The sequence below is a fragment of the Clytia hemisphaerica genome, unplaced genomic scaffold, assembly GCF_902728285.1.
Source record: "Clytia hemisphaerica strain Z4C2 unplaced genomic scaffold, Clytia hemisphaerica genome assembly, whole genome shotgun sequence".
Classification (NCBI taxonomy): domain Eukaryota; kingdom Metazoa; phylum Cnidaria; class Hydrozoa; order Leptothecata; family Clytiidae; genus Clytia; species Clytia hemisphaerica.
The window spans coordinates 2,046,627-2,060,441 of NW_027103962.1; the positions used below are offsets into that span (position 1 = coordinate 2,046,627).

A 13,815-nucleotide genomic window follows, 5' to 3' on the forward strand; every position below is an offset into this window, starting at 1 on the left:
GGGAAGCTTCCTAAAAAAAGTTTAGGAAAAATAATTCTGATTCGCAAAATTTTACATTAGTTATAAGAAATTTCAACAAAAGAATTAAAGAAACAAGTGTCCATACCTTTCATGGAGATCGATGCGTCTTTATGGGATATCTTCGAAATAATCTTTGGTCCTTTCAACTTTGAATTATGGCTTTCCTGTACGATAATCAAACCACGTGCGTAGATTATCGGTGCCGGACTATTTTCCGTCACTATTTTGATTCTCCCTGGATGGCTTAACGAGATTGCGCAATACAAAGACCGTCCGAAGATATTTAAGTCGCCATGAAGCTGAAAGTCGGACGTCAGTTTATGTTTGCCGGAATATGTCATCATGAGACCCGACGGGAATGTTGCTGTTTCCAACACTTCCGGCAATTTAACGTCGATTGTAAACGCTTTTAATAGTTTTATAAGTGTAATATCAGTGTAATTTGCGTAAAACGAACTCATCTTTGGATTAATTGTATTGTATGAAAGTGAGACTGGAGCCTCGATTTCAGCACCGTTGCCTTGGAGACCCAGATAAACTGTACCTTCTAAAGAGAGTTTCTTCAAGTTACTTTTATTTTTATCGTACGTTGAAACAAATTTCAAGTTTTTGATTGAGATACTACGCATATCAAATGGATTTAACCAGCGTTTTGTATCACTCGCAAGCTGCATTTTCACTTCACCATTCTCGTAAATATGGATTGGCCCTTGGAAAGTGATCCCTGTTTGAGGTAATGTAACTGTAGTCATAACATCCATACGCGAAGCATTCCCAATGATGAACCGTATAGAATTATTTACGCCTTTTAATTGGTCAGAAAAGTCAAGATCATTGCTGACAGCTGCGTTTAGCTTGAAACCTGTGGTTGATAAAGTCCCTTTCGTAGTGTAAACTTTCTTCGGATCCAAAAGTTGAATGGCCGCTTCACACATCCGGTCATCTCCGCATTCATCCGGAAATTTGATCAAACTGATAACGGATAGTCCCTTTTTAACCGGAAGTCGTAATAAGGGTGTAGTAATGATATGAGGAGGTAATACAGACATACTTTCCAGTGGTGATGAAATAAGAGTTGTCATAATATGGGAATTATGTAGAAACGGTATCTCATCTGTTACGAATCCGGTCAAAGCTTCGATGATGTTTGTTAATGAACTATGTTTAAAACTCATGGCCCATTTGATTCCCCAATGGTTCTTTTGCCTCAATAAAAGTAATGCAATTTGTATATTCTTTTCCCATTGAGGGATATTTGTATATCCACTTATTAATACATGCGGTGTCCCGTTTTTAGCCTGGATTCGCGAGAATAGTTTAACATCGTGTAGTTTGAGACTTTCAATTTCTGTATTATCAATCATCGTTCTTGATTCGTCTGTTGGATAAAAGTACGGATTGTATTCTTCGATAATGTCACTTAAAGTCAACTCTTGCGCATGCCCAGTCAGACCAAATCGACTTTCTGCTGACTCAGCATTTTCTTCGTTTTCGTCTTCTAGCTCAGTGTACTGTACGTCAAATTTCGCGTCACCAATATCGTAAGAGCCTTTAGCCGACATTTTCCAACTACTGCTATTTGTTCCGATTTCTTTGATGTTTTTGTGTAGAACAAGATTTGTGACTTTGATACGAAGGAGGTTAGGAATCAACTCAATCATAACTTTCAAACGTACAAAAACGTAAAACTGACCGAGTGAGGAGTCGAAACTAATATGTGAAGTGTATGCATCGTGAAGATTAGACATGTATTTAGGTAAGATGTCTCTACGGTTACCAGCGGTGAATTCTTTCGAAATTATAGGTAACACGTCATTTACTGACATATGACTTTTCTCGTCTATCAGTAAATCGAAGACTGGTCGCTTCATAACGAACGCTAAATTAACGCTGTTTCTTGGGGAACCATGATTGTTATGTTTTCGGGTCTGCTTTTTATCATCTGCTGGAAAAAGAATGGTAACCCCAACTGGAATATTAGACTGTAAGACAGCATCTAATGTCTGACTAGCCGCTGATTGATCTTCATAGAAATAAACCTCTGTGAAGGAGATCGTTAGCCCGAATACACTCTTCTCCTTAGTGAACAGAGAACTGGAGGTCATCAAATGTTTAAAGAATGGAACATTCTGTGATTTGTCATCCAGTATTGTCTCTAACACCGATTCGGGGATCTCATCCTTAAAATCCATTACTGCGTATAATTTCAAAGGTTTTTCAGTGATTTTTGAAACGATTATTTTGATTCTAGTTGCTTCATTTTCATCGCTGTCAGGCAGTGAGAAATCACCAATGAAAGATACTTCGAAAGTATCCCCGGAACGATCAATTTCACCCGATATTGAACAATTTCGGATTTTAATATTCTCCGATTCGATTCCGATGTCATCTGGATTGTCTTTATAAAAATGGTCAGCGATTTCTTTGAATGTTAAATCGTTTACGTTGGATTTGAATGTGCCATTTGAATTGATTTCAAGGTTCAATTTTCGTTCACCAAATCTCCAGATACCTGACAAATGAACAAGACTAATAAGTTTATTCAATGTTACATCCCTGTGTCATAGACCCGCTGGGGTCCCAGCCCTACTGGAAAATTTGACAAAAACTTTGTCCCCGGTGGGAAATTTCAACCTCACTGAGAAATTGACTTTGATTTCATCCCCATTCAAACCATCCCCACTTGATTTTTTAATCTTGGAACAATATAATTTTTATCCACATTGAGATTTCAATCGAAATTTTATCCCCACTGTGGAAAAAGTTTCATCAGGGCTGTGAGACAGGCGTGTAATATGATTAAGTTTTAAACGATAAAGTGATAGATACTAGAGATACTTTGGTTTGTTAGCCCACCCCATTAATCTACAGGACTTTCAAAACGTTTTTCAGCGTTACATTTTTCATTTTTACATTTTCATGCGAGGTCAAATCAAATTGAAATCATATCCTAAGTTATCCAGATAAAATAATGTCGAAAGACATCATTGAATTTAAAAGAATAACGAAATTTTACCTCGCTAGATTTTACCCAACTTTTTCCTTGTTATAGTAAAGAATTTACGTGAATTTACATGTTATGCTTTTAGAAATCAAAGTTGATGCTCTCTGATTCGATTTGTTCTACTATTTGATACGCTCCACTATTCGATAATATTGAAAGTCACCGTCGACAAGAAACTCTCATAAACAACGCTCTACCATTCTATACGCCCCCTTAGCAGGCACGACGCAACGGGTACGGCAGGTACGGCGGCCGCCGTACCAGATTTTCACAAAAATACCCGAAGTTTTCCTCTTCGTCGGTCAAATCGCTATAAAATCGCTTAAATTTCCTCATTCGCCGTACCAGATATAAAAAGCTTCCGTCGTGCCTGCTTAGTCGAAACAAATCCAATTCCCTTGAAAATTGAATAAGAGAGCGTCAATTGTATTTCAATACCCTCCTTTTCTATCAAATTTGAAAACCATCTTACCTGTCACCAATGCTTCCCAATCCTTTTTCTCAGATTCTTTATCATGTACAAATTTTAGTTTGATGTCCGACACGGTTATTTGACCGGGAAACAATTGAACACTTTCCTCGTAATCCAAGTTGGCTGTCACAATGATATTCTTCTTAGTGATTTTGTAACGAAATTTATCGGTACTTATTGTATCGAGGGCGGTGAATCCGGGTGGTAAATGAGGAGGGCGGGCTTTCGGTGCAATCGTTTTGAGCAACTCTCTAGCGTTCAGCTTGTCTCCTAGTTTCATACAGAATTTTGAATTTAGACTTATCGATGGACTATTTCAATTCACCTTAAATGCAGTCTATAAAGAATTCAAGTTATGTACAATAAAAAAACTTAAGCGATTCTCTCGGTGGACCTCAGAAAACAGTTCGAGTTAGAGATATGATTCAGTTCATTTATGAAAAGTCGACTGTATCATTATAGTCTAGTTCGCCTGAGGTTATCGCAGTGACAAAATCATTTATCTCTCATCTCATGTCCTAATTTTTTCTCAAACAGGAAAATAATTTTCATTCTATATTTTGAATTCCTTCAACACATTTGATCTTTTTCTTGATAACCAAATTAAACTTTTACACTTCCCGATATTGATAAAATCTGAGTCGAATTAAAACTAGATAGACGTAGTAGGAAAGGAGGCCCGGAAAACCCGAGTTACAAAAACTCGAGTTACAAAAACCCGAGTTACAAAAACCCGAGTTACGACGAATGTGACGTCATAAGTCTCAAATTATGACGTCATAAGGGAACTTCTTAACTCGAAAAAGTTTTTTACTGTTGTTTTGTAACTCGAAATATTTTTTTTTAATTTTGTTTTAGAGTTACGTAACTCGAAAATAAATTTTAAATTTCATTTTTCGAGTTACGTAACTCTAAAACAAAATTTTTAAAAAATATTTCGAGTTATGTTGAAGCGCAACCAAGTTGGCCAAAAATTCTAAAAAGCGCTTTTTAGTCAGCCCCGGTGACTCTTCAAATCGGTTCGACAATTTTTTTCCCGCTGGTCGTCGTCGTTAAGACTTTTATTTTTAATTCCGATTTCGGATTATTTTCGGGAAACAGGATTTCGGGATTATTTAGCGCGCGAAAATAATTTTTTCTTAGCAAGATAAAATAAGAAACGAAAAAAACACATAACATAAAAAGAAGCCTTATAATTAATAAGAAAAAAAGAAGAGATATATCGTCATATCCAATAGTTAATAAAAGATGCTTTTGCATTGTAAACAAAGAGAGCTAATTATAGAGAAAGCATATAGATGGAGAAAGTGAGTATATCAAAGAAATTTTTTTCCTTCGAATAATGTTAAAAGTTATATACTACTTGTAGACTATTTCTTCTATCTGGGTCTTTTATTATTCTCATGGAAAGAGTATAACAACAACATAATAAATCTTTTTCACCGACTTCTGCTTTGGATACGGATTCCACTATGCACTGCTCTGTTTTCTTCTGAACGTTTCAAGCAAATAGATACGTTCTTTCAAGCTGCTCAGATTTTAACAAAGCCAGATTTCTTATCTGTACTTCCTATTAATCATTCTAAGCCTTCTAAGCATTTTGGGCTGACTTTCCAGCGCAGCTGGTTTATTTTCTTTTAGTTTACGAATGGGGTTTTTGATGGCTTATGATATATTGCGCAAAGTAACGGAATTCCGTTAAAAATCTAAATCTCTTTTAAATTGATGAATTACTTGAAAATTTATTCCCAAAAGGCAGATAGGAGTGTTATATTGCTTTAAAACACAAATTTCAATCAAAAAATCTACTAGAATCATGGAAAAGGGTTATCCTTTAAAACACGTTTTTACATACTAAACTGTCTTTTTATTCAACACGGGGGTCAGAACATTGAAAAAAGAGAGCTTCGTTACTTCTCTTCCTCAACAAGAAAGAGAAAAAAATTTAAACAAATAAATCTTAAACTTGTAAACTAAATAGCTTTCTGTATGATTTTTACTCGTTTTTTCCCCTTACATTTTAGAATTCACTTTTGTAAGCATATTACATTCTTTTAAAGTATCAAAGTTCAAAAGATTGATTACGGATACATTTGTTAAGATGTGCTTTTTACAGGTTCGCCGTTTCATAAGAAAATGTAATGGTTATCACCAGCCATTTAAACTCCATAGAGACAGGGGAAACTTACGGACTCTTTCATTTAGATCTTGTTGATACTTAGCAAAATTCCGTGTTATATCAAAATAAATTCTAAGGGCCATAATGTACAATGTCCTAAATAGAGACAGGGATGTTATGAGCCAGGAACTTTGGTTTAGAACTTGATATTTAGCAAAATTCCGTGTTATATCAATAAACTTTAAAGCTATATTACAATGTCCTAAATAGAGACAGGGATGTTATGAGCCAGGAACTTTGGTTTAGAACTTGATATTAGCAAAAATTCCGTGTTATATCAATAAACTTTAAAGCTATATTACAATGTCCTAAATAGAGACAGGGATGTTATGAGCCAGGAACTTTGGTTTAGAACTTGATATTTAGCAAAATTCCGTGTTATATCAATAAACTTTAAAGCTATATTACAATGTCTTAAATAGAGACAGGGATGTTATGAGCCAGGAACTTTGGTTTAGAACTTGATATTTAGCAAAATTCCGTGTTATATCAATAAACTTTAAAGCTATATTACAATGTCCTAAATAGAGACAGGGATGTTATGAGCCAGGAACTTTGGTTTAGAACTTGATATTTAGCAAAATTCCGTGTTATATCATAAACTTTAAAGCTATATTACAATGTCCTAAATAGAGACAGGGATGTTATGAGCCAGGAACTTTGGTTTAGAACTTGATATTTAGCAAAATTCCGTGTTATATCAATAAACTTTAAAGCTATATTACAATGTCCTAAATAGAGACAGGGATGTTATGAGCCAGGAACTTTGGTTTAGAACTTGATATTTAGCAAAATTCCGTGTTATATCAATAAACTTTAAAGCTATATTACAATGTCTTAAATAGAGACAGGGATGTTATGAGCCAGGAACTTTGGTTTAGAACTTGATATTTAGCAAAATTCCGTGTTATATCAATAAACTTTAAAGCTATATTACAATGTCTTAAATAGAGACAGGGATGTTATGAGCCAGGAACTTTAGTTTAGAACTTGATATTTAGCAAAATTCCGTGTTATATCAATAAACTTTAAAGCTATATTACAATGTCTTAAATAGAGACAGGGATGTGGGATGTTATGAGCCAGGAACTTTGGTTTAGAACTTGATATTTAGCAAAATTCCGTGTTATATCAATAAACTTTAAAGCTATATTACAATGTCTTAAATAGAGACAGGGATGTTATGAGCCAGGAACTTTGGTTTAGAACTTGATATTTAGCAAAATTCCGTGTTATATCAATAAACTTTAAAGCTATATTACAATGTCTTAAATAGAGAAGGGATTTATGAGCCAGGAACTTTGGTTTAGAACTTGATATTTAGCAAAATTCCGTGTTATATCAATAAACTTTAAAGCTATATTACAATGTCTTAAATAGAGACAGGGATGTGGGATGTTATGAGCCAGGAACTTTGGTTTAGAACTTGATATTTAGCAAAATTCCGTGTTATATCAAAATAAATTCTAAGGGCCGTAATGTACAATGTCCTAAATAGAGTCAGGAATGTTATGAATCAGGAACCTTAGTTAAACTGAAAATTTGATTAACAATTTGATGAATTTGAATTATTGAATACAGTAGCTCGGAAGTTTCTAAATGACCTAAACAGATAAAAGAAATCTTTACTGGCACGTGCGGTGGTGCCATGACTTTATTTGCTGTATATTTATTTCGTAAAAATGTCACCTCTAATTGAACATAATTTGTTGGAAGCTGATTTTCTAATTAAGACTTGAAATTTTGCTATACTATGCTTATATCTTTGTCTCTGTCTTCGGTTGTTTTTATCGCGTTTTTATAATTTTTCACCTTCGACGTGTGGAGTTGTGCTTAAAGAGAATTCTTTTTAACTCGAATGATGGCTTTTTTGATACCAAAGAAATACAAAAAGACACCTTTTTGTATTCCCAAGGACAAAACCTTGCCTGAATTTCGTATGGAAGATGTGACCAGGAGCGGACAGCTTGGCAATGGATCATTTGGTACTGTTTATCGAGCAAAGTATGAGAATAGTGATGTCGTTGTTAAGGAGTTTTTCTTTGAGAAAAATAACGAAGAAGAATGTAAAAAGTTTGTAAAGGAGGCCAAGATTTTAGAAAACCTGTCTCATGAAAATATCATTGGCTTCAAAGGAATCAGTTATGAACCCAATACGTGTATTATGTTGGAATATGCCAGCTTCGATTTCACTCCCTTGGGGGCTAACTTTCAGTGCAGTTCTTTAGATGTGTTTTTGAGGTTTGTTAACGAATTTTCTTTTGAAAAGCTTGAGCAGTTTCCTATCGTTATTGCAAAAGAGATTGTTGGAGGCCTCGACTATTTACACAAGAATGGCATAGCCCACCGAGATTTGAAACCAGCTAATGTATTAGTGACAAACCAGCACTACGCTCAGATTTCTGACGAAATTGAGCGTAACAATATTTTGGCCAGAATTCCATTGAAATGTAAGCTTGGTGACTTTGGCGAATCCAGATCAAAAGCTTTAAAAACAAAAACTGTTTTTCAAAGCCATACTGTGAATGTTAGGAGAGGTACTCTGCCTTTCATGGCGCCTGAACAGTTGCCCGGCAAGAAAAAACTATCGAAAGCCTCGCAAGAGCAATTATTTGCGATAGATAAATGGCAACTTGCCATGACCTTTTACGTTATTTTAAACAGTAACGTGTCTGCACCATTTGAAAAAGAAATTCAGCGAATGTCTTCTTGTCATATTAACGACTATGACAATTTCTTAGGGAAAATGGTAAATTCTCAGCGACTACCTGAATTTTCTAGTAAGTACACCTTGCATCACAGTATTTTTTGGGACAGAATAGTCCAAGCTTACAATATACTTGCTGTGTACGAAGCAAGTGACAGAGCATCGCTAGCGAAGGTTTTGGAGGTGTTACACAGCAAGCAAACAAAGGCTAAATTGTATCCCATGGCAGTTAGTCAAGACACCGCACGGATGCAACATGACCGTAAGGTATCAGAAATGATAGCCAAAGGAGTGAAGAATGTTCAAGATCGAAGAGATATACCAAATGATGGCACGAACGCTTGCACATTTTTATGCATGAAGATCGCCCAGCAAATTTTCGAGTTATTTGAGGACAATATTGAATTTCCGATCGACGAAATTCAAGGTATATTGATTTCCATTTTATTCTTGCAGGTTCGGGTCAACCCTTTCACAGTGAAGGACGTACTAACTGTGTTTTGACAAACAACGTTGTTTCAACGTTCATCTAACGTTATATGGACGTTATGTACATTAGATAAACGTTGAAACAATTCTGCTTGCACAATCAAGGTCATAATATTTGAGAAAAAAGGAAAATACACCGGGAAGTTTTTGAACCACAATCGATTTGTAAGTGCTCTAAAGTAGGTTGGAAGGGTAGAGGTTTAACTCTGAGTTTTAACATGAGACTTAAGACTAAGGACCTTAGGATCTGAGGATCGAAAGGCTCAAAAATAGTCCAATAAGGCTCAGAATATAGCCTGTAAGTCTGTCAACCCCTTCCAAATCGAAATATTCGATTAAATTAAAGAGATAGCCCAAAATCGACTTTCTCGCCGGAACTTTAAAATAACCAAAATTATCAAAATATTATGACCTTTATTGCAGGATGGGTTAAAAAAAGGAACAATTTATTATTAATTATTTAAAATCCATAGACAGACATTTGCGTTTTACTAACTTAAATTCAAAAACTTGATTTTAAAAGATGTTTAAGGTTTCTAGCTGGTCCTCTTTCCGGGGAGGGGGGTGGTGGTTTGAAGGGTTTCCCGTCAAAATTTTAGTTGAATCCCGCAATCCTGGAAATTAAAAAATATTTAACATCGTCACATCAGCTTTTAGAGATTAAAATACCGGAGTAACAACAAGAAATAAGGCTAAAATACCAAATACTTGATATAAATTATTAAAAAATTGTATATGTGTAACTTGACTTTCTTCACAATATCAAGAGAAAAAATGAATAGCAGCCAGATCTTGACAAGCTTCACATGGATAAAATGTGTGTCATAAATCTCTTTTAGATACGATCGAGAGTGTAATATGGAATTACCCCAGACAGTTAAACCTTTTTCGCGAATTCGCTGAGTCACAAGATCCAGAAACAGGGCTAGAAATTCTCCAACGTTTTGATCGCTCATTCAAAGAAGTATTTGTCAAACCCTGTCCAATTGACAATAAAGCATTCTCAAGCCAGGGAATGCGAGATTTGAGAAGAGAGCTGGCGAAGAAAACGAACGATTTTTTTGGTGTTTACACTTGTTACCCGTTTACTGTTTTGGTGGGGAAGTTTCACGGAAAATACTTTTTAGTAGATACACACCCTGTCCACGTCATCAAGAAACCTTCCGGGGAAGAATTAAAGACGAGTTTAATGATCACCGCTGAATGCAACGAAGGAGGGCTGAAAAGTATTTGCAAATGGCTTTGGAATAGATTTTACGAAAATGATATCACCGGATCGGAGCTTCAAACACTGTATTTCCTTGATATCCCCCGAAACATGTAAGATGCTTATTCAAAACCTCTATGTTGCTTATGACTAATGAGAGGCTAGTATACTTTTAGGCAAAAGTAGATATATGAAAATAATACCTTATTAGTAAGGTAAACAATATTGCTTATTTTCATAAATAATTTGACTCTTTGATAAAGACAACAATATCACGCCCTGTGAATTTCATAATTCCCTTAAATCATCTCTTCTTTCTATCTTTTCAGCAAAGCCACTGCAACCGATAGAAGTAGTCAACCAGCAGAAATTGGTCAGAAATCTTCTCCTACAAGGTAAACAATATTGTTTATTTTCACAAATAATTTGACTCTTTGATAAAGACAACAATATCACGCCCTGTGAATTTCATAATTCCCTTAAATCATCTCTTCTTTCTATCTTTTCAGCAAAGTCACTGCAACCGATAGAAGTAGTCAACCAGCAGAAATTGGTCAGAAATCTTCTCCTACAAGGTAAACAATATTGGTTATTGCCATAAATAATTTGACTCTTTGATAAAGACAACAATATCACGCCCTGTGAATTTCATAATTCCCTTAAATCATCTTTCCTTTCTATCTTTTCAGCAAGACACTGCACTGATAGAAGTAGTCAACCAGCAGAAATTGGTCAGAAATCTTCTCCTACAAGGTAAACAATATTGGTTATTGCCATAAATAATTTGACTCTTTGATAAAGACAACATATCCGCCCTGTGAATTTCATAATCCCTTAAATCATCTTCCTTTCTATCTTTCAGCAAAGTCACTGCAACCGATAGAAGTAGTCAACCAGCAGAAATTGGTCAGAAATCTCCCCCTACAAGGTAAACAATATTGTTTATTGTCATAAATAATTTGACTCTTTGATAAAGACAAACAATATCACGCCCTGTGAATTTCATAAAGTCCCTTAAATCATCTTTCCTTTCTATTTTCAGCAAAGTCACTGCAACCGATAGAAGTAGTAGTCAACCAGCAGAAATTGGTCAGAAATCTCCCCCTACAAGGTAAACAATATTGTTTATTGTCATAAATAATTTGACTCTTTGATAAAGACAACAATATCACGCCCTGTGACTTTCATAATTCCCTTAAATCATCTCTTCTTTCTATCTTTTCAGCAAAGTCACTGCAACCGATAGAAGTAGTCAACCAGCAGAAATTGGCCAGAAATCTTCTCCTACAAGGTAAACAATATTGGTTATTGCCATAAATAATTTGACTCTTTGATAAAGACAACAATATCACGCCCTGTGAATTTCATAATTCCCTTAAATCATCTTTCCTTTCTATCTTTTCAGCAAAGACACTGCAACTGATAGAAGTAGTCAACCAGCAGAAATTGGTCAGAAATCTTCTCCTACAAGGTAAACAATATTGGTTATTGCCATAAATAATTTGACTCTTTGATAAAGACAACAATATCACGCCCTGTGAATTTCATAATTCCCTTAAATCATCTTTCCTTTCTATCTTTTCAGCAAAGTCACTGCAACCGATAGAAGTAGTCAACCAGCAGAAATTGGTCAGAAATCTCCCCCTACAAGGTAAACAATATTGTTTATTGTCATAAATAATTTGACTCTTTGATAAAGACAACAATATCACGCCCTGTGAATTTCATAATTCCCTTAAATCATCTTTCCTTTCTATCTTTTCAGCAAAGTCACTGCAACCGATAGAAGTAGTCAACCAGCAGAAATTGGTCAGAAATCTCCCCCTACAAGGTAAACAATATTGTTTATTGTCATAAATAATTTGACTCTTTGATAAAGACAACAATATCACGCCCTGTGAATTTCATAATTCCCTTAAATCATCTTTCCTTTCTATCTTTTCAGCAAAGTCACTGCAACCGATAGAAGTAGTCAACCAGCAGAAATTGGTCAGAAATCTCCCCCTACAAGGTAAACAATATTGTTTATTGTCATAAATAATTTGACTCTTTGATAAAGACAACAATATCACGCCCTGTGAATTTCATAATTCCCTTAAATCATCTCCTCTTTCTATCTTTTCAGCAAAGTCACTGCAACCGATAGAACTAGTCAACCAGATGAAATTGGTCAGAAATCTCCCCCTACAAGGTAAACAATATTGTGCGTTTTGAGCTATCCTAAATAATTTGGATGTATGAAACTAGGAGTTTAAGACCCTGCTACCCTTTTTTCAGTTTTTTTTATAGACCTTTCATAATAAAACACATAAACTTCATTCGACAATAATATATATATGCTTCCGATTCCGATTGGTCAAGGACTCTTCTGATGAAAGTTCAACTCAACAAGAAGATAAGACCTTACATTAAAAATACAGTTTGCACCATTCTGTTCCCCTTGTTTCATAAAAAAATAGAAAATTAGTTCACTTAATAATAATATTGATTGGAATCTTTTACTCAATTTTATAAAGCATATCCCGAAAGAAAAGTCGTAGAAAACGGCAGGGAAAGCGTATTTGCAGTAAACCTGTTCGTTATTTGGTTTCAATCGATCAATTTGAAAAGTGGGAGAAACTACCATCAGGTATTCTCAAAAGAAAACTAAATAGGTGAGTTGTAAAAGAGAAATTAAAGAAATTTTAGAAAAATGAACCAGAAGGTATTGAATTTAGCACTAGTGCGATTGTCAAAGAAGAGCACTTAACGCCCTTAACTAAGGGAGGTGTATCACGCAAGATATTTGAAATGCCCTTAGTACACATCAGGTTAGAAACTTCATCATAGTACCCTTCATGTTGGGTCATTTGTTTGGTTATTTTCTGTCGACTAATGCGATCTAAAAATTATTGTAATTTTCAGATTTTGAGACATGCCATAACTTACTTAATTCTCTTAAAAAACGTTCTACCATAGACCTTGCGAAACGAAGAAACAGCCTGGTTCAACTAAAGAAGATGACGAAAGGTAAAATAAAATTCATTGGCACTTGAGAATTAAATTTTTGAAAGTTTTCTGCCTGGAAATTCTTACATATTCGGACCCTACCCTACCCCTTAGTAATTAATAGTATTTGAAAGATTTATCAACCCTTTTCGTTTAATATAAGATAGTGGAAAATCAGCTAATTTCAGGGTTCGAGCCTTAGTAACTTGGTTGCTTATAAAAAATAATGTGTACACAACTTCTTCACGTTTGAGGACTTGTTTGAAAAACTCTTTCGAATCCTGTGTACGTCTGACAAATTAAAGAAGTTCAAGAATTATATTCTAGTTTGTCAGATGTGACTGGTAGGAATGAAGGGCAATATCCTCCGAAAAAGTTGTTGGCGGAGCAAAGGCCAATTATAGAGTAAGTAAAGATATCCTTTTCTTTAAATGGCCAATCTTACTAAAATATTACTCGAAGACAATTATTACTATAATATAAAATCTGGAGGTTTTGAGCGTGTTAAAGCTAGATACTATGTAATTATGTTTTAGAACGAATGGTTCTTTCGACAAAGAGTACGAGGAATTTAACTCAGAAAAGAAGAAAAAATCAAACAAACGTGTTCGTGGCGATTTAAACGGGTAAGACTAAAATTCACGACTTATCTAGCTGAGTTATAAAGTCTTTTTACTGTCAGTAATAATCAAAACGTTCAAAAAACTGTTTTTTACACTCACTTTTGTGCGATGAGGATAAGCCTTCG

At 34.9% G+C, this 13,815-nt stretch overlaps 1 protein-coding gene across 1 annotated transcript in view; it reads right to left on the reverse strand.

Annotated features, from left to right (window-relative positions):
- The window catches only part of LOC136810284 (uncharacterized), a 34,858-nt gene that overhangs the window by 10,991 nt on the left and 10,052 nt on the right, over positions 1-13,815 (reverse strand). Inside the window, exons 2-3 of the mRNA XM_067066852.1 lie at positions 3,498-3,767; positions 107-2,533 (exon numbers count right to left, since the gene is read on the reverse strand). Of these exons, the coding sequence (XP_066922953.1) occupies positions 107-2,533; positions 3,498-3,767 (2,697 nt within the window). The remainder of the gene's footprint in view (positions 1-106; positions 2,534-3,497; positions 3,768-13,815) is intronic.